This window comes from Elephas maximus, chromosome 4 (assembly GCF_024166365.1).
Source record: "Elephas maximus indicus isolate mEleMax1 chromosome 4, mEleMax1 primary haplotype, whole genome shotgun sequence".
NCBI lineage: Eukaryota > Metazoa > Chordata > Mammalia > Proboscidea > Elephantidae > Elephas > Elephas maximus.
This window is the reverse complement of record NC_064822.1, coordinates 133377036-133400629: the sequence shown is the minus strand read 5'-3', so window position 1 is coordinate 133400629 and position 23594 is coordinate 133377036. Positions and strand designations below refer to the sequence as shown.

The window sequence follows — 23594 nt, the reverse complement described above, 5'->3', positions numbered from 1 at the left end:
TTCAAGACAAAGTACTTCCTTATTCTCATACATACATCATTCGTTTAGATATTATTATAAGCAATTTATTTTAATTTTGAAAAACAGAAATCCGCTCTTTGCTTGGAAGTAATTTCACATTAAGAACAGATGTGAAAATGTCACCACGAGTGTATCCAAAGTGGTATCAACAACTGAATTTACAAACATTGATGCCTATTAGGTATATCTTGTTGTGAAAGACTTTGCAACTAGAAAGGGACTCCTCAAACTTGAATTCCTCAGTAAATTAGTAAGAAACTCAAAATGATCAATATACTCTGTAACCAATTCTGTTTAAAACTCATAACTGTCCACCCTCACCATTAAACTAAGTAATTTGAAAATACTCACAAAACTAGTTGTAAACAGATGGCATGAGTACTTTACATTTTAAAGGGTATTTTTTTACATTATTAGAACAGTTCTCTAGCTTTCTGCTAAGATACGCTGCATCTGATTTAGTAAAAGCAAGCATATATCTATACAATTGTGGGTAGATTTTTCAATACAAAAACACATATTATAAAAAATTCACACTATAAATGTAAAATTTCATTTAAAAATATCAATAATGTTCCATTCTCATTTAATAGTTGATAAAGGGGTCCAAAACAATTTTTTTTTCCCCCTCAGGCACAATTTAGCTGATGTCAATACAGAAAACCGGGATCAACAGATATTTTAAACATGAGAAAGTTGTTCATACCTTCATGAACTATCAGTATTTCTTTCCTCTCTTACAGATATTTAGTAATCACAAGCCAGGTAGAAAAAAAAGGGGGTTCAAAAATTATATATAAAAATGAGACAAGTATTATAAAGGAGGTAGTCCTGGTGGTGCAAACGGTTAAGCACTCAACTACTGGCCAAAAGGTTAGCAGTTCAAACCCGCTCAGGGTGCCTCGAAAGAAAGGCCTGGTAATCTGCTTCCAAAAGCTGCAACCCAGAAATCTCTGTGGATTAATTCTACTCTGAAAACATGGTGTTGCCATGAGTTGGGATCAACTCAACGGCAACTAACAATAACATTATAAGGGAACTATTCCTAGAAAGAAAATGAGTACTTAAGTTTAAAAAAAAAGTCCTAGTTTAATATGACTCCCCGCCTGACTTGATATAGCTGAAGAGGGCAAATGAGCTGAAGAAAAACACAATGATGCTGAACGATCCCAGCTTATGATCACCATCGCTAACCTCTACTGGGCCCCTTAGTGGTTCCAGGCAATCAGCTCTATTTCCCTCATCCGCTTACTCTCTTTTTCATGTAACTATCTTACATCTTCTCTCTCCTCAAGCCTCCAGCACCCTCCCCCACATTCTAGCTCTCGGATGGGGATCTTTCTATTTCACTGGGAAAATGGCAGCTATTCAAAGAGATATTCCACAGGTTCCCACTACTCTAACCACATAACTGTATCTGTGCCCATACAGTCTTCCTTCTCTTCTATTACTATAAATGAGCTTCCACGATCCTGGCTGAGAACAACCCTTCCTTGTGTATAACATCTATCCCTACCTGGCTACCAAGTACTTTGCTCCAGTAGTTCCTGTCTCCCTTTCCAGTTTCATCAAATTTTCCTCTCTACTGGATCATTCCCATCAGCATTCAACCATACTGATTTCTCTCACCATCACAGAAACTTTTCTTGAGCCCACTTTGCCCTCTAATTGCTGCCCCATTTCTCTCCAACCTTTCAGAGCAAAACTCCTTGAAAAACTGCATATATTATCTTCAAGTCCTTTCCTCCCATTCCCTCTTGAACTCACTCCAATCAGGTTGTCACACCCACCCCACTCCACCAAAACTCTTCTTCATCAAAATCCTCAATGATCTTATTACTCTACGCAATGGTCAATCTGGGTCTTCACCTTACTTGACATCTCAGCAACATCTGATCCAGCTGAAATGTTTTCTTCATTTGAATTCTAAGACATCACACTCTCATGCTTTTCCTCCTTTTCTCTGCCTGCTTCTTCTGTCTCCTTTGCTGATTTTTCTTAATTTTTCCTACATGTAAGGTCAAGTGTCTCAGGGCTTAGTTCTTGGACCTCTTCTTTTCTAAGTGTATTCACTCCCTTGACAATTTCATCTAGTCTTCCAGTATCTATATACTGATAATAGCCCCATTCCTCACCTGAATTCCTGCCCTATTATCTATCTCCTACTCTATTCACTTGTGGACATCCAATATCATCTCAAACTTAACATGTCCAAAACCGAGTTCCAAATATTCCCTTCCAAACTTGCTTTTCTCAGTCTTTCCCCTCTTAGTGAACAGCAACTCCATTCTTCCAGTTGCTCAGCCTAAAAGCCTTGGTGTCATCCTTGAGTCTTTGCTTCTTCTCTCATGTGACACTGAGTCATCAGTTAATTCTCCGAAATACGTGTAGAAACCTGCAATCAGGTCTCCCACTGACTCACTCCACCTCCAACCCTGACTCACTCCACTACAGCACACTGGCCTCTTTACTCTTCTTCAACCATGCAGAGGTCCTGAGGCAGAAACAACCCCACACCTTGTTGTTCCCTCTAACCACAATGCCCTTCACCCACAAGTTGAATGGCACCCTTGCTCCACTTCTTCAAGTCTCTACACAAACATCAACCATTCCATCTCTACTTTCTGGGTCAAGCAGCCATCATCTCTTATCTGAATTATTGCAACAACCTCAAATGGCCTTTCTACTTCCACCTTTGTCCCCTTAAAGCTATTCTCCAGAGACCAGCCAGAGTGACCCTGTTAAAACCTAAGTCTGATCATGTCACTCCTCTGCTCAAAATTCTCCAGCGGCTTCCATCTCACTCAGATAAAATCCCAAGTCTTTACAATGACCAACCAGGCTCTATGTGATCTGCACCTACCCCTCCACTGTTTCCTCTCTGATTTCAACTCCTATACTCTACCCCACCTCACTCCACTACTATCACATTCACCTCTTTGCTGTACTTGTAACATCCAAAGGTCCTGAGGTGGAAGTCTGTCTAGCATGTGCTGTTCCTTTCTGCATGGGATGTCTTTCACTTAGACACCTGCATAACTCACTCTCTCCCCTTTTTCAAGTCTCTACTCGAATATCACCTTCTCAATAAAAGCCTTCCCTCGTCACCCAAGTTAAAACTGCAACACTGCACACAAACTTCCTAACCCCGCTCTCTACCTTATTTTTCTATTTAGCAATTATCACTAACATACTGCATGTTATTTTGTTTACTGTCTGTTCTTTCCCAAAGGAATATAATCTCTTTAAGGGTAAGAACTTTGTTTTGTTCACTGATGAATCCCCAATGCCTAGGGAAGCACCTAGTATATAATAGGCAACCAGTAAATATTTATTAAATGAATTAATGTTTAAAATAATGTGACTTTCAAAAAGATCTCTTAGAACCACTGCTCTAAAGACTAAAATTCCTGGGTGTTCTTATGTGGCTCTATTTTTCCCCCTAAGTGACAGCATCTATTCCCACGGATATTTATATTGGTAACACCCAGATTTATATCTCCTATCCAGGCCACTCCAGGCTACTGATTACTTAACATTCCCTTTGTATGTCTCACTTTAAGGTGTATATATCTAACACCTAATTCTATTTTCACCATTCCCCACTCTCATCTCAATAAGTGGTGTCTCCAATTGTCCAATTTCTCAAATCAAGAAACTTGAGTCCAAGCCTTGATTCTTCTCTTTCTCCATCACACCCCAGATTTAATACATCAGAAAGTTTTATCAATTCTATCACCAATATAAAACCTGAAGCCATCTACTTCTCTATGGCTCCACTACTACCATTTCTTGCTTGACTCTTTTCAACATCCTAATTGGTCTCCCTGTTTCTATCCCTACCTTGATTCGATCCATTTTCCATATAACAGCAAAATGATCTTAATATATAAATAAGATGTCCTTACTTAAAATGTCCCAGTAGTTTCTTATCATAGTTAAAAGTGAAATCCAAAAAGCTAGTATACAATCTATAAGACCTAAAGACAGCTTATCTGCATAGATTTTGTCTTAAATAAAGTATGATGTATACTGCAAAAACTCCCAATTTTTCTGATCATCTTTTTTGGAGCAATGTCTTACAGAAAAAGAATGCTTTAAAATCAACTTATTATATGCACTTCTACTGGTAGAAAGCATAGTATAGCTGAAAGACCACTTAATTAAGAATTAGATTTGAGTATGAATGAGTCTGGGCTGTGGTATTAACTAGATAGATGACCTAAGACAATTTACTCAACATTTCTGGGCTTCAATTTTATCATCTGCTAAAAAGGAGCAGATTAAAGTATGACTCAATTCAAACTATATCATAGGGATTAAAACATCTAAATTTTTCCTCCAATCTCCTGCAAGGAGTGAGAATAGGACACAGAAAAAGTTAAAAGATATGCGCCATCATCATGTGGGAAAAAAAGGCTTATAATACTGGAACAGCTGATCTCTAAGATCACTTCCAGTTCAATGTCCAAGCAGGAAAAAAAAAAATGCCCATTATCATTTTCCCTACTGAAACTAAAAATATCAGGAGGCTTCAGCTGAAAACTTCAGATAACTCAGGACCCCCAACCTTTTAACTTAAGCCAGAGGAAATGCAGTTTATTCTGGTAAAATTTATTTTTCAGAAAAATAAAAATTTCAATCCAAAAGTATTGTTACCAAAAAGATCTCAGCACTGGTCTTTATGTATACTAAAAGCTACCAAATCCCATCTGTTGACTTTTCCAAATATAACTTAGAGAATTTTTTCTTCCATGGAAGGGGGTTGGTAGCAATAGTTGTGGTGGTAGTACATCCCTCTATCTTTACTTCTGAAGCTACAGATATACAAACGCACATACAACATAAGGATTTCAAAAATAAACCCCACTCACTGCTCTCCAAAGCTACCCTAAAATTATACAGATGCAGTGTAACAAGATAGTTACGAGAATTAAAACTAGGTTCTATACTTAATAACTGTATGATCTTGGACAAGTCATTTATGTTCTCAATGCTTCAGTTTTCTCATCTATAAAATATAAATCATATTCAGGAGATGAAGTGATTTGGAAGATGGGGATACTTGCAGTGTATCTACCATACAGAGTTGAAAATTATATGTAGTACATGTTACGCAGCAAGTGCTAGCTTGTATTTTTTTCTACTACATCCACTATTACTAATATTACCTCTTCAGCTTCCTCTACTCTATTTCTACAATCATTCCTGTTATTACCAAGAAGAAAACCAAAGTATATCCTTTAAACTACCTTTTTTCAAAATGAGACATTCAAACTGAGTCACCACAAACAATTCAATAAAACAGGTTTGCACATAAAGAAATCACAAGGAAAAAGGAACCTGCATGGAGCTCTGCATGGAATAACTTTTCAATTCATCCACTAGGCCCAGTTATCCCTCTAAAGAGACCACATCAACATGTGAATGACTTCAACTACTCTCAGGCACTTGTCTAATTTTCCTTTTAGATGTTAAGCATCTTTTGAAAAAAGGGCAAACTTTTAAAAGTGGAAATTTTATTTAGAAAAAAATGTTCTAAGTTAAACGTTTATTAAAAGCACTCATGTTGGGTGACAGTATCTTATTTTTGCATAAAAACAAAATTTTTCACTCATTATTTCATTTGCGGTTTAAGTGTTAAGGGAAATAAGAAAACTGAACTTTAAGAGAGTTAAAATGATTTGTCCAAGGACACAAGGTAAGAAGTAGAGCACAGATTAAAACCTAACTCCTTCTGATATCAAGTCTACTTACTTTTGCACTGACTATCCTCCTGTTTTTTTAGTACAAAACAACTACCTGATTCCTCCTATATGGATTCATGAAGCACATACACATACTCTGAATCCAAAAAGAAAAACAAATTTACTTTTTCCACTTTTCTCATTCTCAGATAAATTATCAGTCAGCTTTTCAGTATTCAACATTCCTAAATGATCCTGCTTATTGAACTGAAGCCTGCCAGGGAGAAATGTATCACAGTAACTGCATTCCTAAATAGTACCCTTCATGAAGAGATGAGCGTACACTCTGAAGACTAATGTAATAATAATAATAATAAACTACCTATGTTATAATATATAATAAAAATATTATGATTATTATCCTTTCCTTTAGTAACTTATTAACCTGATCTTTTTAGTCAGAGCCTGACAACTCAGCACTATTTGGAATTAAGTCTAACGCTTTTATGATAAAATTCTATCAAATCAATTAAAATATACTAAGCATTTCTCTGTTGGGGTGGTTGATCATCTGAATTTACTTTAATCTAGTACGATGACAACAGGTGAAGAGTTAATTCTATTTTCAAATGCTTATAAAAATTTACTATCTAGAGTCATCTATTTCATTAAAGATTTACATATATGTTATGTTTAGGAAAGGTATGGAGGGACATAAACCAACGTCTATTAACCACAGTTATTTCTGGGTGATGGGAACAAAACTCATTTTTATTTTCTTTTTGTTCATCCTAATTTTTCTATAATAAATTGCTTTTGTAATGAGGTGGAATATAGAAAGTATTTTAAAATAAAATTAACTCTACAAGCAAATAAAGTTCAAACAATTTTTTTAATTCACTTTTTGGAACTGCAAATTAAATATATCAGTGCTTATAAAAGATACTGATTGAATTTATATTCCTATCAGAAGAGAAACAACTAAGAGCATGAGACACACGCATTTCAATGGATTTTCCACTGGCATATATCTTCACTTCTTTAATCTTACGGTGCCAGACCAGTCCGGGGAAATCTCAGCTTCCCTTCCCTGGGCAGTTCAGACCCCAGGCGCAAGTCCAGGCATTTCACTCATCCCCACTCACCCAGAGCTAGGTCAGCAGTCACCAGCCCTTTCTGTTTCTTAGGGCCCGTAATCTGTTGAAATAATTTACGAACTGCAGGGAAACGACTATCTTTAATATAGAAAGAAATGGATACAAACGGTATGGGGGGGGGGATTCCCTCTCAGAACTTCCATGCCCACAGGGAATACCTTTACCCTGTGTAAAAGAGATGTTTACTTTCTCCACCCAGGAAGCTCTAGTTAGCTTCCATCTTCCAAGGCCTTCTTTCATTGGCTTCACATAGACAAATGATATCATGCCTCCTAAGTTTTTTAAGGCTTAGTCACCACTGGGCCCCCAGGTGATCCCTCTTGGTCTGGTTGGCCCATATTCATTCACCTCAGGTATGGTCCTGCTCTCAGGAACCAGGATCAAAGGCCAAATTGTTTACGGCAAAGGAACTCCACACCTCACACTTATCATGAAGACTTAAATGTAAATCTCTCCAAAATTGTTAAGAAAAAGTTACCTATAAGACTTCTATAATCTCTTAACCTAGAATTTCTCTTCTCTTGTTCCTCGCTGACAGATTTCCACTGTAGTTTCATCCTGAAGTATTCATCACTAAAGAAAAAAACAATTTTACACCAAAAAAAGCTATTTAAACATTTTTAACTGAGTTTTCTATAAGCAATATACCCAAAGCATTTATGATGCTAGTGGGATGCAAGTCTATTATGAAATATTTAGTTATGATAATGAGTGAAAACAAAGGAAAAATAAAACGATGTCACAAAGTTTATATGATAAAACATTTACTTCAATTCTTAAGATCATACCTAAAATTATTCTAGTCATTAAATATTTTAACCACTAAAGTTTTCTGAATAAATATAAATGTAATTTTTTTTTTAATGTAACGTAAGAGTTCCTGCTTTCCGATCAGTATACTGCAGAAAAGTACTAATTTGAAAACGTCTTAGAGGAATTACAAACATGGTGAGAAGAGAAATGATTATCAGAGGTCTGAATATGCACAAAATGGTTGAGAGTGGCATAAAATCAAAGGCTAGGCTGATGAACTGGGAACAACAAGTGTACCTGGAAAGGTGGTCTGTGTTTCTTTTCTTTTCGAGTCTGAGAAATAACTTAAATAGAAACACTCCTCCAAAGAAACAATGAAGGACTAGTTTTATATTACAAGAGCACCAGGGAAATAATTTAAAAGTAATTAACTTAAATAGCAAATTCACTTCTAATGAGCCATTTTTCTAATTTCATAAATTGTCCTAGGAATGAATTAAGATGAATTAGACATATTTAAAAATCCTTCTAAATAATCAGTTATCTTTCAAGTATGCAAAAGGCTTGTACAAGGAGACTGAAATTTTTGACCATCTTTTTACACATTCACCAACATGTGGTCCTTCTAATAAGTGTTTCTGGTTTGAAATAATTACAGTGCTCATTTTTTTTTTTTTTAAGCTAAGAAGACGAAAATAAAATTATTTTCCCATTCCCTAGTCTATTCCAAATTCTCACCTAGAAATCCCATGCTAATTTGTATGAGCGAGTTACTTGAATTTCTTTGATGAACATATCAAAGCCTATTACTTACGTTTTTTGTTTTTGTAATTGAGTTCTTTCCTCCTTGGTACTATCCCAAGGAAAATAACCCAGAAGAAATTTCCAGGCTTGCTTTCTCAATGCATGACTAAGCCCCTGAAGAAAATATTAAACACATTAGCAAAAAAGAATGCAATACTTTAAGTTGATTAAACTTACATATAAACAGGAAGATTAGTATTTAAGAGGTAGCTTAACAGAAATAGTTCAATTCAGTGAATATTATCTTCTTATTGACTTCTAGATTCTGAAGACGTCAGCATCTGCCAGAAAGCTTAAAGATGCAGAGAGTATACATTCGGCTACATAGACAGTGGGGCTGCTAAGTCTAAGTCCAACCTTACTGAATAAGACAATCTCCACTGCAGCGCATGCATCCTTTACCTAACTCAGAGAACTTCAAGGAAGAAAGAATATCTTTCCCTAGGCTTTGAGGGTATACCCCCTACCCGCCCACCCACCTCACTCTGTCCCACTCAACCAGGGATTTTTAAGGCATCATCTATTAAAGAAAGGAGTTCATTTCCACCCTAAAACAAAAAAACTACTAGCAGTTTATATACAATCCATATCATTTAAATTACCCCTCTAAATATCATCTGCTTCATGTTATCCACATTTAAAATTCTTCCTTCGGAGTCAATGTTCTTAGTCCATTCTTCCAGTGATACTGGCTCTCTCCTTTGAACAACAGGTCGCTCTCCCAAATCAATCTACAACAAGGTAAGCAATAATGAAGATACTTATTAATCAGTGACATGAAATCAAGGCATACAGGAACAAAATCTAAAATTCTCTTCCTCAAATGTAAGTTCTAACACTTCGGATATCTTCCCTTGTTTCCCAATGTTGAGTTTATAAACTATAATAATTAGCATTACGCACATTTTCTCTTCTCTAAATACACAAATAACTGAGTTACGAATTCAATGATAGGAAATCCCATAGATTAAAAACATTTATTTTTAAAAAATGTTCTTGCTATTTTGGGTTTCAATTATATGAGTGCAGGACATTCAACATGTAAATTCTATAAACAACCCCTTCAAATTAAATAGTATATTACATTATTTAAAAAGAGAGAATACAAAATTATTCCATTACTCATATTCTAAAATTAGCTCTTCTTCCAAACTACAATTTGTAGTTCTCAGAATTGATTCATGATCCATTAGCTCCACTTGGTATTTTCTACAATTTTTGATTCAATTAACAGATGTGAGTAATTTAAAAATACCATTTGCAAGATAAGCCCTTTAATTAAGTACTACAATTTAGATATTTGTATTTTTCCAGCCATGTGCAAGCCTAGAATTGTACCAAATTTGAAAGCCTTGTTGAACATATATAAAGATTTGCCATCGTTCAGGACTAAAACTCATCTCACTCAAAAAAAGAGCCCTAAAGTAGTGTCCTGACCAGCTGCCTCTGGTATCTAGTGAGAAAACATGCAGATGAGGAACAGAACCAGGGGCAATAGGCAAGGCTCACTATTCACTGACTGCAATACCCTGGAGGAAATGATCAGTTCGCTATCATCAAAAAGTAATCAAAGATATTATTGGTGCCAGGAGTGGGAAGGCAGGAAAAGGGGGAATCATTGTTTAGGAAGCAGTGGGTTTCTATTTATGGTGATGAAAAATTTGGCAACAATTACGGGTAATGGTTGTATAACATAACATGATTAAATGTTACTGATATCATTAAACTGTACACCTGAAAAATACTGAATTGGCAAATGTTGTGTTATATACAATTTTACAACAATAAAAGGTAATCAAAGAGATCCAACAGAAATGAACAGAAAAAAAGTCTAAGAAGTAATCAATGGAGAACATATCAAGGATTTGGTGGCAGGACATGCACTAGTGGTTAAAAGAGAACAAACTAGTTAGCAAAAAAAATTAAGAAAAGATTACAGGGAAAAGGCAGGTATCAGCAAAAGTGAGTTTATATTTCTATAGCATTCAACACACATCTAAAAGCATTTCTTCTGTTAAAAGTGTAGGAGCTGTCTCCACTCACTCTTGTGATGACTTCAAATCCTGGTTCTTCTTGTTGATTTATCTTTAGGCCTGGAATAGCATCACTAAGAAAGTCTGCCATTTCTGAAGGTGGTCGTTGATGAGCAGAAGGATCGCTGCCTCTCAAACTATCAAAAATGTAGTTTGTGACTTTTGAAAATCCTACCATAGTTGCTGTATAAGGATCCTTTTTAATTTTCTATATAGTAGGGAGAAAAATTAGCATTATTAATTCAAATAAAGAATTAAAATATGACATGACGGACAAAAGGGTAAAGTTAAAAGGGGGTAAGGGGGAAATCAGAACTAATACAGTGTTCTAAGATTATCTTACAATTTTTTTTCTTTAGAAGAAAATTTTAAATTTTCTAAGTCAACCTTTTCATTTGATTAAACTAGTATAATAAATGATAAGCTAATCTTACTGATTAAATTTCAGATAAACAAATGATTTGCAGGCTTCATTCGATCTGCATACATCAGAAATATGCAGTGCTTACTTTCCAGTGGTGAATGGCCCACAACAGCTTTCTTCTGTCTAGCAGTCCTGCCTTCACAAAAAAAAAATATTTCTTGAAGTGTGCACTATCATGCTGATCTAACACAAAACATTTAATAGCTAAATTCCAAAACTCAGAATATTTAAACATGAGTTGACATTTTAATCTAATTACATTAATAATTACAAACAAACAAATTTGTTCTGGGACAGTGCTGTGCTGGAAAACAGCAAAAGGTTTTTCTACTGCTAAGTCTCAGGGTTACTTCTAAGGTCCAACTGCCTGCTCATTCATATTTTGCAAAAACAGCTGCTTATTAAAGGTCTATCTTTAAAATGATTATTTTCATAATAAGAAAAATTGTTCCCTTTATTTTTACTTTAATTTTTAGCTGTCTTGTCTCCCCCACCCGAAAATTCCCTCTTTACCTCGTTAACCTCTGTCTTTAAAACCAAGAAGAGAGTACCTGGGACCCAGTAAGGACATTTGTTGAATGAATAAGTGAATGAATAAACAACCCTCTCTTTAGTCTCCCTAAATTGACTGTTAATGAATTCCAAGTGGCTTACCCAGTGACCCTAAACCTAGTCAATAAAAGCTACGACGATAAAAGTCTACTGGTGTCTAATTTCAGTACTATGCTAAAGGAAAGGCTTGCCCTAAGAGTAACTAAGAATAAATGAAGCTTCTGTATCTTATAACACAGAACATAGTATTATTTCCATAAAAGCACAGGAACTGGTTCCCTAAAGTCTGCACACACACCCACCTTCGTACCTGCCTTATGCTGTGTACAGGCAGTCCCCGGGTAATGAACGAGATCCATTCCTAAGTGTGTCTTTAAGTCAAATTTGTAGGTAAATTGTAACGGCTGCATCCAGTTCTTATTTAGCCTTACTCTGGTGCAAGAAAAGGCTCAGAGCCTTTCAATAATTTAAAAGCTGCACATGCAGCAAATGAAGGTGATTGTGATGAAAAATTTGTTGTGAGTAAGGGTTGTTTCAATCCTCTCAAAGGGAGGACAGATTTACATAACATTAAAGGGCAAGATGGAGTTGTTCCTATGTTGGTAACTCGGGGACTTCCTGTACTCTCTGAGAAGATGAGAGGTAGAAGATACATAAAATAATGGAGTCAGGTTAATAGATTAATGCCGGACAGATTTCAGAAACATACTTGTATTAAACCATATGCTGGTTCATCAAGAAGATTTTCAAAAGACTGTGAAAGACTCTTATTCTGACAATTCACAAGAAGGGTCCTTTTATCCTGTGGAGAGCTGTAATAAAATGAAGGAATTTGTAGAAAATAATAGCATGCTGTATCAATTACTACCTGAATAATAATTATTGCATACTTTCATAAATGTACAGTTCTAGAACAGTTTCCCATTAATATATTATTAACAAATATTTAGTAACTATTTTTAAAGTGTTTCAGAAACTATATGAAAGAAAATATAAAATTAACAAACATAAAAGGGTTGTCACCACCCACTGCCGTCAAGTCGATCCCGACTCATAGCGACCCTACAGGACAGAGTAGAACTGCCTCATAGAGTTTCCAAGGGGTGCCTGGTGGATGTGAACTGCTGACCTCTTGGTTAGCAGCCGTAGCACTTAACCACTATACCACCAGGGTTTCCAAAAGGGTTGTAGTATATTTTTATTCTAGGTAAAGCCAAAAGTACTAACCTACAAAAAAAAACCAAATTCTCATTTAGAGTTACAGCAGAAACATCTTACAATATATCTGCCTTTACTATCATAAAAATTAAAGAAAGCCATGACCTTTTAGGGTTCATCATGATACAAAATACACCCCTATAGGAAAAATGTCTTATTTTTAAATTGTTTCCAAATTCATTCCACAGCTTGGTCAACAGTATGGTAATGTAACATGTTAAAAAATACAAGATACAATACTGTAACAATTTTTAAAGACCACTAAGTATACTAACCATAACTATAAACACACTCTCATCGCCCTATTTAACAAAGTTATTACATACAGCTCAGTTAATAGTGTTTTTAATTCTTACTTATTAAGCTCTGGAAGCAAATCTATCTCCACATTTTCTCAATAACTATAGAATAAATACAATGTTTTCCAAATAAGCAACTGCCTAATTTCACATAATCAGATGAATTGTTCAATCTTTCTTCTCCTAAGTTTTATTACTTCGTAAGTCAGCTACAATAAATTCACAACTTTTCTGTCTTTAAAATAAAAATTAAATGTGTTATTTTGCTGCTATCTACCTCTAGTTTATTATAAATGCTTGAGATAAGAACTTTAATAACAGTTATCTCTTCTCAATTCTAACATAACAGGATGTAACAGCAATGCTAGGGAGACATGAAATCCAAAACATAATCTCATTCTTACAGTCAGAAATAGTACTCGATCTTCAGAAACAATAGTAGCTAATAAGCCTCTTGGTTTTTTAAAAGGAGCTAAGGTTGAGTCATGTGAAGTATGAAAAAATTAACACCTTTCAAAATGTTCACTTTTCATTAAGGACATTTTTCTGAACTTTCTTTTGGGGGGGAGGGGGTGATACCAATACAAAGGTCTACACATTCTCACAAAGAATGTTTTTAACAATAGGTCAACTTTTAAATGTAGCACCAAAAAAGAGAAGGAATACATACCCAGTGCCGTCAAGTCGATTCCGACTCATAGCAACCCTACAGGACAGAGTAGAACTGCCCCATAGAGTTTCCAAGGAGCGCCTGGCAGATTTGAACTGCCGACCTTTTGGTCAGCAGCCGTAGCACTTAACCACTACGCCACTAGGGTTTCCTAAGGAATATATACGGGAATATATATTCCTATATAAGAATAATATAATAATATGAAATAACTTCTTTTTTCCCCCTAAAATAGTACTGCTGGTGCTGTGGTTATTACCCTGTTTCTAACAATAAATCAACTCAAAATATTTATTTAAAATCTAAATAAAAGAAATGGTCATGAAAATCAAAACACTGGCTATGCACGTAGAGGGGGAACAAATATGCAATCTTCAACTATCTGGGCTCAGAGGATTAGTGCTCCAGATCTAAAACAGTAGCCACTAAAGTGGAGATGAGATAAAATAACTGTCCACCCAGCAACTACAAATATTTTTTCAAAGGAAATATTTTATATTTTAATACCCAATGCTGTGTGGCTGGGTATAGGGGTGTAGAAGGCCAAGGAGAAGGAAAAGAGATGAGAAAATTTACATTTGGCTTCTCTGAAAGTAATCAGAAAAAAAAGGGAACAAGTATATCAGTAAAGAGATGTACTTCGGATTTCACAAAAAGCGAAGGCTGGCATTCTAAAATATTGTTAAATGTTTCCACCTAACAGGTTACCATACGGATTTAATCTATAAGTATTATGGACTCAGGGAAGTTGATCTCTCATGCCAACATTATTCAAGACTTTCAAACTCATTACAGCAGTAAGATATAACTTTTAATGATGCTAACACCAGTAATTCTATCAGCACCTACTAATAGGCTTACAGAAAACTGTGGTCCGGTATCACAACTACAGAAGCATATTTTCCGGAAACTCTGAAGTACTTTCCAGGCTTTGGAATGAGCCTTTCCTCAACGGCCTCAGAATAAATTCAAAAATTATAATAGTTGAACCATGTTTTGTGCTGTGATGGAGCAATAACTATTTCATACTGCTATTTAAAATGACCAATATGTAAGGCTAAAAAATAAAATAAAAACATCATTGCAAAGGACACCAATCAAAAAAGGTGCATAAAAAATAGAAAGGTATGTTAACAGTTACAATAACAAAACTACATATATAGCAAAGGTAATAAATGAAGGACTAGAACTTCAACTTGCAAATGCTTGGTACCATATGATGACACAACCATTTGGCTTTTTAGGGGAATACTTCACTGCTTGGAGGCTTGGATATTAATACAAAAATGGCCAAATACTTAAAATAATTTTAATGGAACCAATAAGCCTCATTCATATCCTAGTAACCAATTTGGTTCAAAAAAAATTACTTCTGGCTCATTCTTTTACCCAAGTGAATATCATGTTTTAAAGGGTGGTTAAGTCAGGGAGAACACTAACAAACAGCAGTGAATATAACATTTCTTCCCCCACCCCCACCCCCCCAGTACATAAGAAAACCAACTGAAAAATATTAAGCCTCAGAAGCTGACTCATTTTGCCCTGACCAGTTAGAGAAGACTGGTCCCAGTCCCTTCCTTGCTCTTATAAGGCTGCCCATCTCCAGCGCATCTGCAATCTCTGCTCACTCCTGGGGTAAGGCAGGCTCTGCTCCTGCAAGGGGGAGGCCTGTTGTTTGAGCAAGAAAACCTAGCACAGTAGGGGGAATATTAGGAAGGCAACATGGCCACAGACGCAAGACATGTTCTTCAATTTAGCTTAACCAGAAAGATCAGAGCCAGTCTGGTTCTTACATCTCTTTCAACTGGTTTTGAACTCAAAAGAAGATGAGAAGGGTGACCTTAGCGTAGGTTGACTAACCTCCTAAAAAACCCAGTGCCGTCCTAGTGAGGCCAAAACCAAGACTTTCCTTGGCTATTCGCCTTCCTTTTCGTCTCTACAGTAACCTTTGACCACAAAAATGAGTCAGAAACCATCATTTTACTTAGAATAACTGCTCTAGGGACAGGAAATGAGACCCTCATGATACCTGGCAGAAGAAAAAATTGGAGGTAATATTTGAGAGCTTTAATTTCTTCGAACTTTAACTTAAAAATCTGGAAATGCCATTTATTTGGATCCTAACTAACAAGAACAAGGGCTTTTAATTTCTCTTTAAGAACTTGCTAATGGGACATGGCATATACAAATCTGGGACTTTTTTTGATACTGGTGACTATTTGGAGTATCTTTTTATTCTACAACTTGGACTCATTACTTAAATCTCTGGTGGGCTATATGACACAATGTAATGAAACAATTTGTGATGGGGAAAAGAATAGGGAGTCACTATTTTCAGCCTAGAGTACAGAGGGGCCTTGGAGATAAAATATTTGATATACTATTCTTGCACATTTCAGACCCTTCAGGGAGCAAAAAGTAAACCCTCCCTCCCCCAGCGTCACAGGAGAATACACAAAGGAGAAGTGGTTAGTATTAAGGGAGTGGCCTTATGAAGGAGTCATTTTAGACAGCTATTTGCTCCTCCAAAAAAAAACCCACCATAAAGTTTGATCATAAAGTTAGTGATAAAGTCCAATGAGAAGAGAACAAAACGTAGGGAGGCCAGTCTCCTCTGCTGGTTTTCTCACTGACCAGGTCATTAAAGGCTGCAATTAACCACTTAGGCTCCTATCTCATCCCACTTTATCCTCCCCTTTTTTATCTCATCCTTTCCCAGAGCATCAGTTACTATGCACGCACTAAGACTTACATATTAACCTATTGTAAGCTCTCATAGTGCTCTACATCTCTTAATCAGAGAACTTATCACAGATTAAATTTTATATTTATTTGTGCGTTGATTAATATCCGTGTCTCCCACAATATTACAAACTCCATGAAGGGGCCATGTCTTTTTTGACTGCTGTTGTCTTTCTACTACTTGACAGAGTTTAGGGTGTTTCAGGAACTAAAAAAAGAAATATGTGTTTCAGGAACTGAAAAAAGAACTATGTGGCTAGAAAGTAAGAGAATGACATGGGACGAGATTTAAGAAACAGACAGAAGTAAGACAAGACAGGTCCTCTTTGACTATAGTTCAGGAAGTTTGGATTTTATTTAAAGTTGCACTGAGACTTCTTTAAGTTAAACTCTCACATCCTTTGAATGTTTTTCATGTGACCATTCTGATTCCTTTCATTATACTGGTTATCTCTTTTTTGCAGTATCAGATATAAAAAAAAAAAAAAATCTGTTGAACGAAGTGGGGAGGGGGAACCATGTATGTAGGAACATCATTTCCCTGGCCTCATGTTTCCAAATGGAAATAAGCACTTCTACTAAAACAAGTCTCCTCCTTCTCAGGGGCATAGATGGCTGAGACTGACAGAGTAAGATACATGCCTGGCATAACCCCTTCCAGGCTATCTCGTTCTCTTGGATCTTTCTGCCACCAAAGAAGGTACTTTCTGGTCTGCTCTCATTCATGTCATAAATGTTCTGCCCTCTCTAGGGATGCCTGTGGTTGTCCAGAAATGATAATAACTAGGTGAGTTCAAAACTAATTTGAGGTGAATTATTATGAAGTTGCATGCCTAAGCCTCCCCAATAATATTTTTATCATCATCTGTCTGATTCTTATGTATTTAAAATGTTTAATGAAGGTTTCACCTTCATTAAACCAACACCAACAATACACATTCAAGGTACACATAACCCTACGTCCACCTGAGGGGTTGTCCGGTCTATCCTTCAACCAAATAGGACACTCTCTGCCTCATGAGCTAAAGCCTCTTTCCTACTCTCTATCTTTGGAGTCACACAAATCAAAAACTCACTTCTTATAATTACTCTTTCAAAAATATACATCAAACTGATAATTACCATGCCATTTATTCCCTCAACTACTATTTATCATGCATCTATTATGTGCCAAGCACTGTGACTAGGAATTAGGAAGAAAATGTAAACAAGATAGGTGCGATCACTGCCTTCTTAGAGCTTACATCCTAGAGGATGAATACAAAAAAAGTAAACAGGCAAAATTATTTTATGCTGCAAGTGCCATGAAGGAAGCAAGCAAGGGAATGAGAAAGGGAAGGGAAAGATAGTGGAGGTGGGAACCTATACTAAACGGGAAAGGAGGCTCAGGAAAGCCCCTCTGAGGAGGTGACATTAAAAAGATACCAGACAGGGAGAAGAATATTCTGGGCAGAAGAAACAGCACAAATAAAGGGCCCTAAGACAAGAAACGGTTTAGGGTGTTTCAGGAACTGAAAGAAAATCATCTGACTAGAAAGTAAGAAAATGATATGAGATGAGGCTTAAGAGACAAAGACAAGACAGACAAGACAGGTCCTCTTTGACCATGGTAAGAAGGCTGGATTTTATTTAATGTTGTACTGAGACTCCTCTAAGTTAAACCCCCAAATCTTTGAAATGTTTTTCATGTGACCATTTTGATCCCTCTCATTACACCAGTTATCTCTTCCTTGCAGTACCCTAAGTGTAGTACATTTAAAATGCAGCGCCTAAAATTAAGCCTAGTTCTCCAAAGTACACTCAGGCCAGTAAAGGGGAGAGAGGGACTACCACTTCCCTCATCCTAGAAACTATGCTTTAATCAATAAAGTCTCAGATCAAAAGTTACATCACAACACTAATACTGAGCTTGCTAGTATACCAGCACCCCTGAGTCTTTAACACAGGCTACTCACCAGCCATAACCTTCTGCCCCAATCACATCCCTCCTAAAATCTTCTTAACCCCCTAGGTGGGGGCCTATTTACAGCTTCTGACCCATATATCAACAACTGCGACTAACTTTCTTATAAGTTACTGGTACTGACGAACACACCTAGTGCCAACCAGAGGTCAACGTGTTAGGGGAGAGAATCTTGTGCCAAAAAACACAGAGCCTACAAGGCTTAAGACTACCAAAATCTTCCAATTTCTGGTACTGTGAGGACATCCTTAACGTAGTTAACGCTCATCTTCACCGTTCCCAAAGTCAAAAACCTTGACTTCTCCCTCCTCCTTACCGCCACATATTCAATAAACGACAAAATCTGCCTTTACCTAAATACTTCTTCAATTTATTCACTTCTATCTTTCCTGTCACTCTCTAGGTCATGCCACCATAATCTCATCTGACTAAAACAGCCTGCTTATATGACTTACAGGATCCCTCGTGCTCTGGCTTTTACTCAGGTTTAGCCTTGGCTTTGACTTTGGTACCCTCCCTGTCCCACAGCTGTGATAATGAACTACTTTGTTCTTGATTGTATCATGTTTGTGCTCATCCCTCTACCTACAACCCTTACTCTGAATGTCTTTCATACTAAGGCTCACTCATTTGTCAGGTCTCAACTTAGATGTTAACTTCTTCTAGAAAGTCTCACCTGACTCCTACCCCACCCCTAGTGTGAACTAGGTACCCTTCCTCAGAGCTCCCTCCTCGGAGCCCCCAAAGTACTTCGTACTTCCTCTATCTTAATTTCTCAATTTTAACTGCCATTCACTCTTCAGGAGCCTTTACAAGTCCATAAACTGAGTCTCAGAGATCCAGGGACACTTCTGTTTTGTTCACTAGTGAATACCCAGCAACCAGAACAGTGCCTGACATGCAATAGATGCCAAAGAAATACTGAGAAACAGAGAGAGAGACAGAGAGAGAGAATGTGTGTGTATACAAACACACATAAATAAGTAAATATAAGACAGAAGACTTTTGGAAAGTGAGGCCTTGTCTTACTTATAAAAAATTTTATAAAGGATTAGACTTGCCTGGCTTAGATTTGCAACATTACAAATGCAACTCAATGTTTAACAGAAATTACATAATAAAAGATAAGTTGGGTAAATGCATAATCCACAAATCACTAGTGCACTTTCATCCATTTAACTGTGTATAAAAAATACTGGACTACTTTTTTAAAAAACAATAATAACGTGGTAAGTCTCAGATAAAATTAATTAAAACAGCAAAATTTTATTCAGCCACTAATCCAAAGAAGACAATATTCCAGAAAAAACAAAGCTACTCGTGCCCTCACATGCATATAGGTCACTGAGGCCCAAAAGGCAAGTAAAAGTTGTCTGCCTTGGGACAAATACAATCCAGTTCAATAAGTAGAAAATAATTTGATACTTACTCACACAATACCACATATTTTTCAAGAGAGTCAATCAGTAGTTTGCTATCTCCTTGATGAAAGTGCAGAGCAGGGAGAACGACGTCATCCTTTAGACAGAATACCAAATACGACCAGCCCATACCCTCTTTGTTTTGCTTGATTGATTTCAGGTCTGTCAAACTGAACAGGAATGACCATTTGCTTTTCCCATTTCTATGACTTGGAGCATCTTAAAAACAAGAAAGTGGGGCAAAATATTTTTGTTCACCTTTTTAAAAGGTACTGACAGTGCTCTTTATGACTGCCTAAGAAAAATTTGTTGAACCTAGGGAATCACTGCAACACTCATATTACCATGGCTCCACCTGTTATTATAAATTGCAATTTACATTTTCTTAAAAGAATGATTTCTTTTTAAAATAGCTATCTCCACACACAAATTCAAAACTTGTTATCCCTATTCAAAATATAAAGCTTGCCCAAAAGTTACCACAGCTTTGGTAGCAGGCAGGCTGGATTTGAACCACAACACCACTCTCTTACTGAATGATTTGGGATAAAGAACTGAAGCTCTTTGAGCCTCAGTTTCTTCATCTGTAAAATGGAGATAATTATACTTACCTCCCAATGCTATTCTAAAAATTAGATAATACTTGTCAATGAACTAGTACTGCACCAGTATATAGTAAATATGCAATAAATGTTAGCCTTTCCCACTCCCCCCAAATAAAAATGATGTGATGCTCTCTTTAAAATTATTTATTTAAAAAAAAAAAAAAACCTGTTTCTCCACTTCCTTTTACGATTATTTTTACTAGGCTACACCGACAATGAAGGTAAGCCAACTAGTATAAAAAATAACATTGGGGTGAATATACAGACAGAGAGATATTTTATTTGCACAAATCTAACAGTGGGGAATTGAAGATGAAAAGACAACTAACTTATGACTGCTTCAGAAGAGAATGGATGTACCCCATCTTTCTGCTAAATCAACTTTCTACAAATGAAGGCCTCAGCTCAAGCCAAAGTATAGCTATGTAAAGTAAGCACCTTCTGAATTTGTGGACTGTTTATATAATCCTAGGTTTATGAACAATATCATAATTAACAACAAGCAACTGGAAGATTTAAAGAAAAGAAAGTTATTTTTTTCTCGCTAATGACAGAAATACTTATAATTAATCTATAATCTAAAATGCCAGGTTATTTTAACATTTTTAACTCAGACAGAAACATGACAAGTCTTTGAAATTTTAAAAAGTTTTTTCTCAAATGTTATTCATATGAATTGTCATACTATCCTATTATTCAAGACCTTCATCAAGTCTGTCCCACATTATCAATTCCACAAAAATATATTATATAGGACCTGATCAAAAGACAGAGCAATCAGTGTTGACCTGCATGTATGTCACCTTTCTCTGTAGTCAGGAACACTAAAATTTCATCATCTCCAACAAAATCTTCTAAGCTGGCACAATGAAATCTACAGTTTACAGAAATATCCACATGCAAAGAATACAAGCACACTATTTCATGGACAGTTCAACAACTACCGTTTGAAAGGAAGTCCAAAAAGGCTAAAGTAACTTATCTATCTACTAACTTGCCTAATGTCTACAACATACCAAATGGTGAACTCGGATCTGAGGCTGATTAAGTGCCACGTGTCCAGTTGTCTACTTTATATCATGTTTCACTGTTATTTATATTACAGAGCTCATAACACCACTAACAAGGTAATAGCAAAGTGAGAACAATTTTAAGTTCCAACTTCTCAATAAATCATTTAAGTGTGACTGCAGTTGGACGACCTAGAGAGGACAAATAAAATTTGAAAATAGATACTACTAGATTATAGGTAGAGACCAAAAACATCTTCACAGTAAAACAGCAATGAAGAACTAAATATAGACAACTTTTTTAAATTAAATTCTTAAATTGCCCAAAGAGTACTTAATTCAAAATAAGTAAAAGAATATCATATGGAAAATATTAAATACTACACACAGGCTATGAGAATTAACAGAAGAATGTGCATATTCAAGAGTACAGATTTTACATAAATTTTCCCTCACTGAAGAGAAACATATTACATATTTAATGCAAAAGAAAATACCTCACACATTTCATGACTTCAAACTGATAAACAGTGAGAGAGAAGTCACAAGAAAATTCTACAAGTCTTTTCGGTAGAATATAAGCTTTATGAGAGCGGGCGCTTTACTTTGTTCACATCTATATCCCTGTGCCTAGAAGAGTACCCAGCACAACAGTAAGGGCTCAAAGATGCACGGAATAAACAAACAGCCTAGTATCAAGTCAACAAAAAAGTAATCTGCAATTTAGTCTGCTACCAATAGCTAGCCACAGTAGAAATGGTTAAAAAGGAAATGTAGTAGAAGAATCCAAGAGTTAATTCAAATTTCCCTTCTTTCTTCTTAAAGAAAAGGTAAACAAAATTAATTGATTCTAAGAACTTACTATGTCACCAAATATGTTAAAAATATCTACACACTGACATGGGAAAACAGCAGAAGCAAAGTATAACAGGATAGCTCGGTAAGTCTCCATATGTCTGAAATAGAATTAACAGCAACGACATGACATTTTATTTGCATGAGTTTCTACAACATGATAGCAGTCTGTTGTTTTGAGAAGAAATATTTTCAAAACATTTGATATGGTATATAAAAACACAGGACTTAGCATTATAAATGCTTATAAAATAGAGAGATAAATGCTTTTATGAAACATAAAGAAGTCTTCAATACTCAATTTTTTAAAGGTTTGTCCCAAGTCTCCTTTATGCATCACCAAAAAAAAAAAAAAAAGTACAAAGTAAAAAATGTAAAGGTTATTAGGTAAGAAAAATAAAACTTCTTCTTTGAAAAAAATGCTTTTAAAATATGAAGCGTGTTTCATAATAGCATAAATTTAATTTCCGAAACCTCAAGCTAACTCAGAAAACGTCTCCTTAATTTTTAATACTTAGAAAATAACGGCTCCTGACTTAAAGGTTACTGTACGACCAGCAACTTAAGGAGTATTTACATCTGTGCATTTCTGCTAAGCTCTACAGCTAAACAGAGGGTCTCAATCCTGACTGCACATTAAAATCACCTGGAGAGCTTTTTAAAAATACAGATATCCAGGCTGCATCTCCAGAATGTGGTCTTACTGGCTGGGGGAAACTCAGGCATTGGTAGTTTTTTAAAGCTTCTCCAGGTGATTCCAATGCATAGCCAAGGCTGAGAACCACTGATCTCAAAGAGATTATTTATTGTCAGATTATACCTTTCTTATCCATGTAATGCTTCTTTCTTTTATGTAATTCTGAAAACTTACTCGTTTTGCTCATTTCTATAGCCTGTCCTGTTTTATTTTCAAGAATTTAACAATATTAGGCAACAAAAGAAAAAATAGTAATTCACACAAACCAATCCAGAAAATCTAGTTTAGAGAAGTAAAAAAATCACCTTAGGTGCTCCATATACTAAAATCCTGTGGTTTCAGCTTTCTTTGACATTTGGCACTGTTCTAGAAAGAACCTTCCCTCTCAGTACAAAGGGAATGTGAAAAGGAAAAAAAAAATGACATACATATGAATGAGCGGATTGCTGGCAAAAGCTTATGAATTACTATTTATTTAATTAACACTGTTTCCTAGAAATGATAAAGTACAAAGTGTAACTACTGTATATGAAATGATTCCACAGGCCATACCTGAAAATCAATTTTACTCAGTAACAATACTATATAAATGTAGTGATACATGTGCCAGTAAATTTGGCCAGCCTTTTTCAAATCTGGTAAAACGTGGATAAATCCTAAATCTAGACCAAAAAACACTGAGA

General features: G+C 35.8%; 1 protein-coding gene across 2 annotated transcripts in view; it reads right to left on the bottom strand.

Moving 5' to 3' along the window:
* The window catches only part of TBC1D15 (TBC1 domain family member 15), a 65370-nt gene that overhangs the window by 15134 nt on the left and 26642 nt on the right, over positions 1–23594 (bottom strand). Inside the window, exons 5-11 of one of the 2 annotated variants that reach the window (XM_049883905.1) lie at positions 19753–19963; positions 12141–12243; positions 10965–11015; positions 10466–10663; positions 9025–9153; positions 8433–8536; positions 7344–7438 (exon numbers count right to left, since the gene is read on the bottom strand). In XM_049883905.1, coding sequence (XP_049739862.1) covers positions 7344–7438; positions 8433–8536; positions 9025–9153; positions 10466–10663; positions 10965–11015; positions 12141–12243; positions 19753–19963 — 891 coding nt within the window. The remainder of the gene's footprint in view (positions 1–7343; positions 7439–8432; positions 8537–9024; positions 9154–10465; positions 10664–10964; positions 11016–12140; positions 12244–19752; positions 19964–23594) is intronic. The other variant, XM_049883906.1, reaches the window with a different exon arrangement.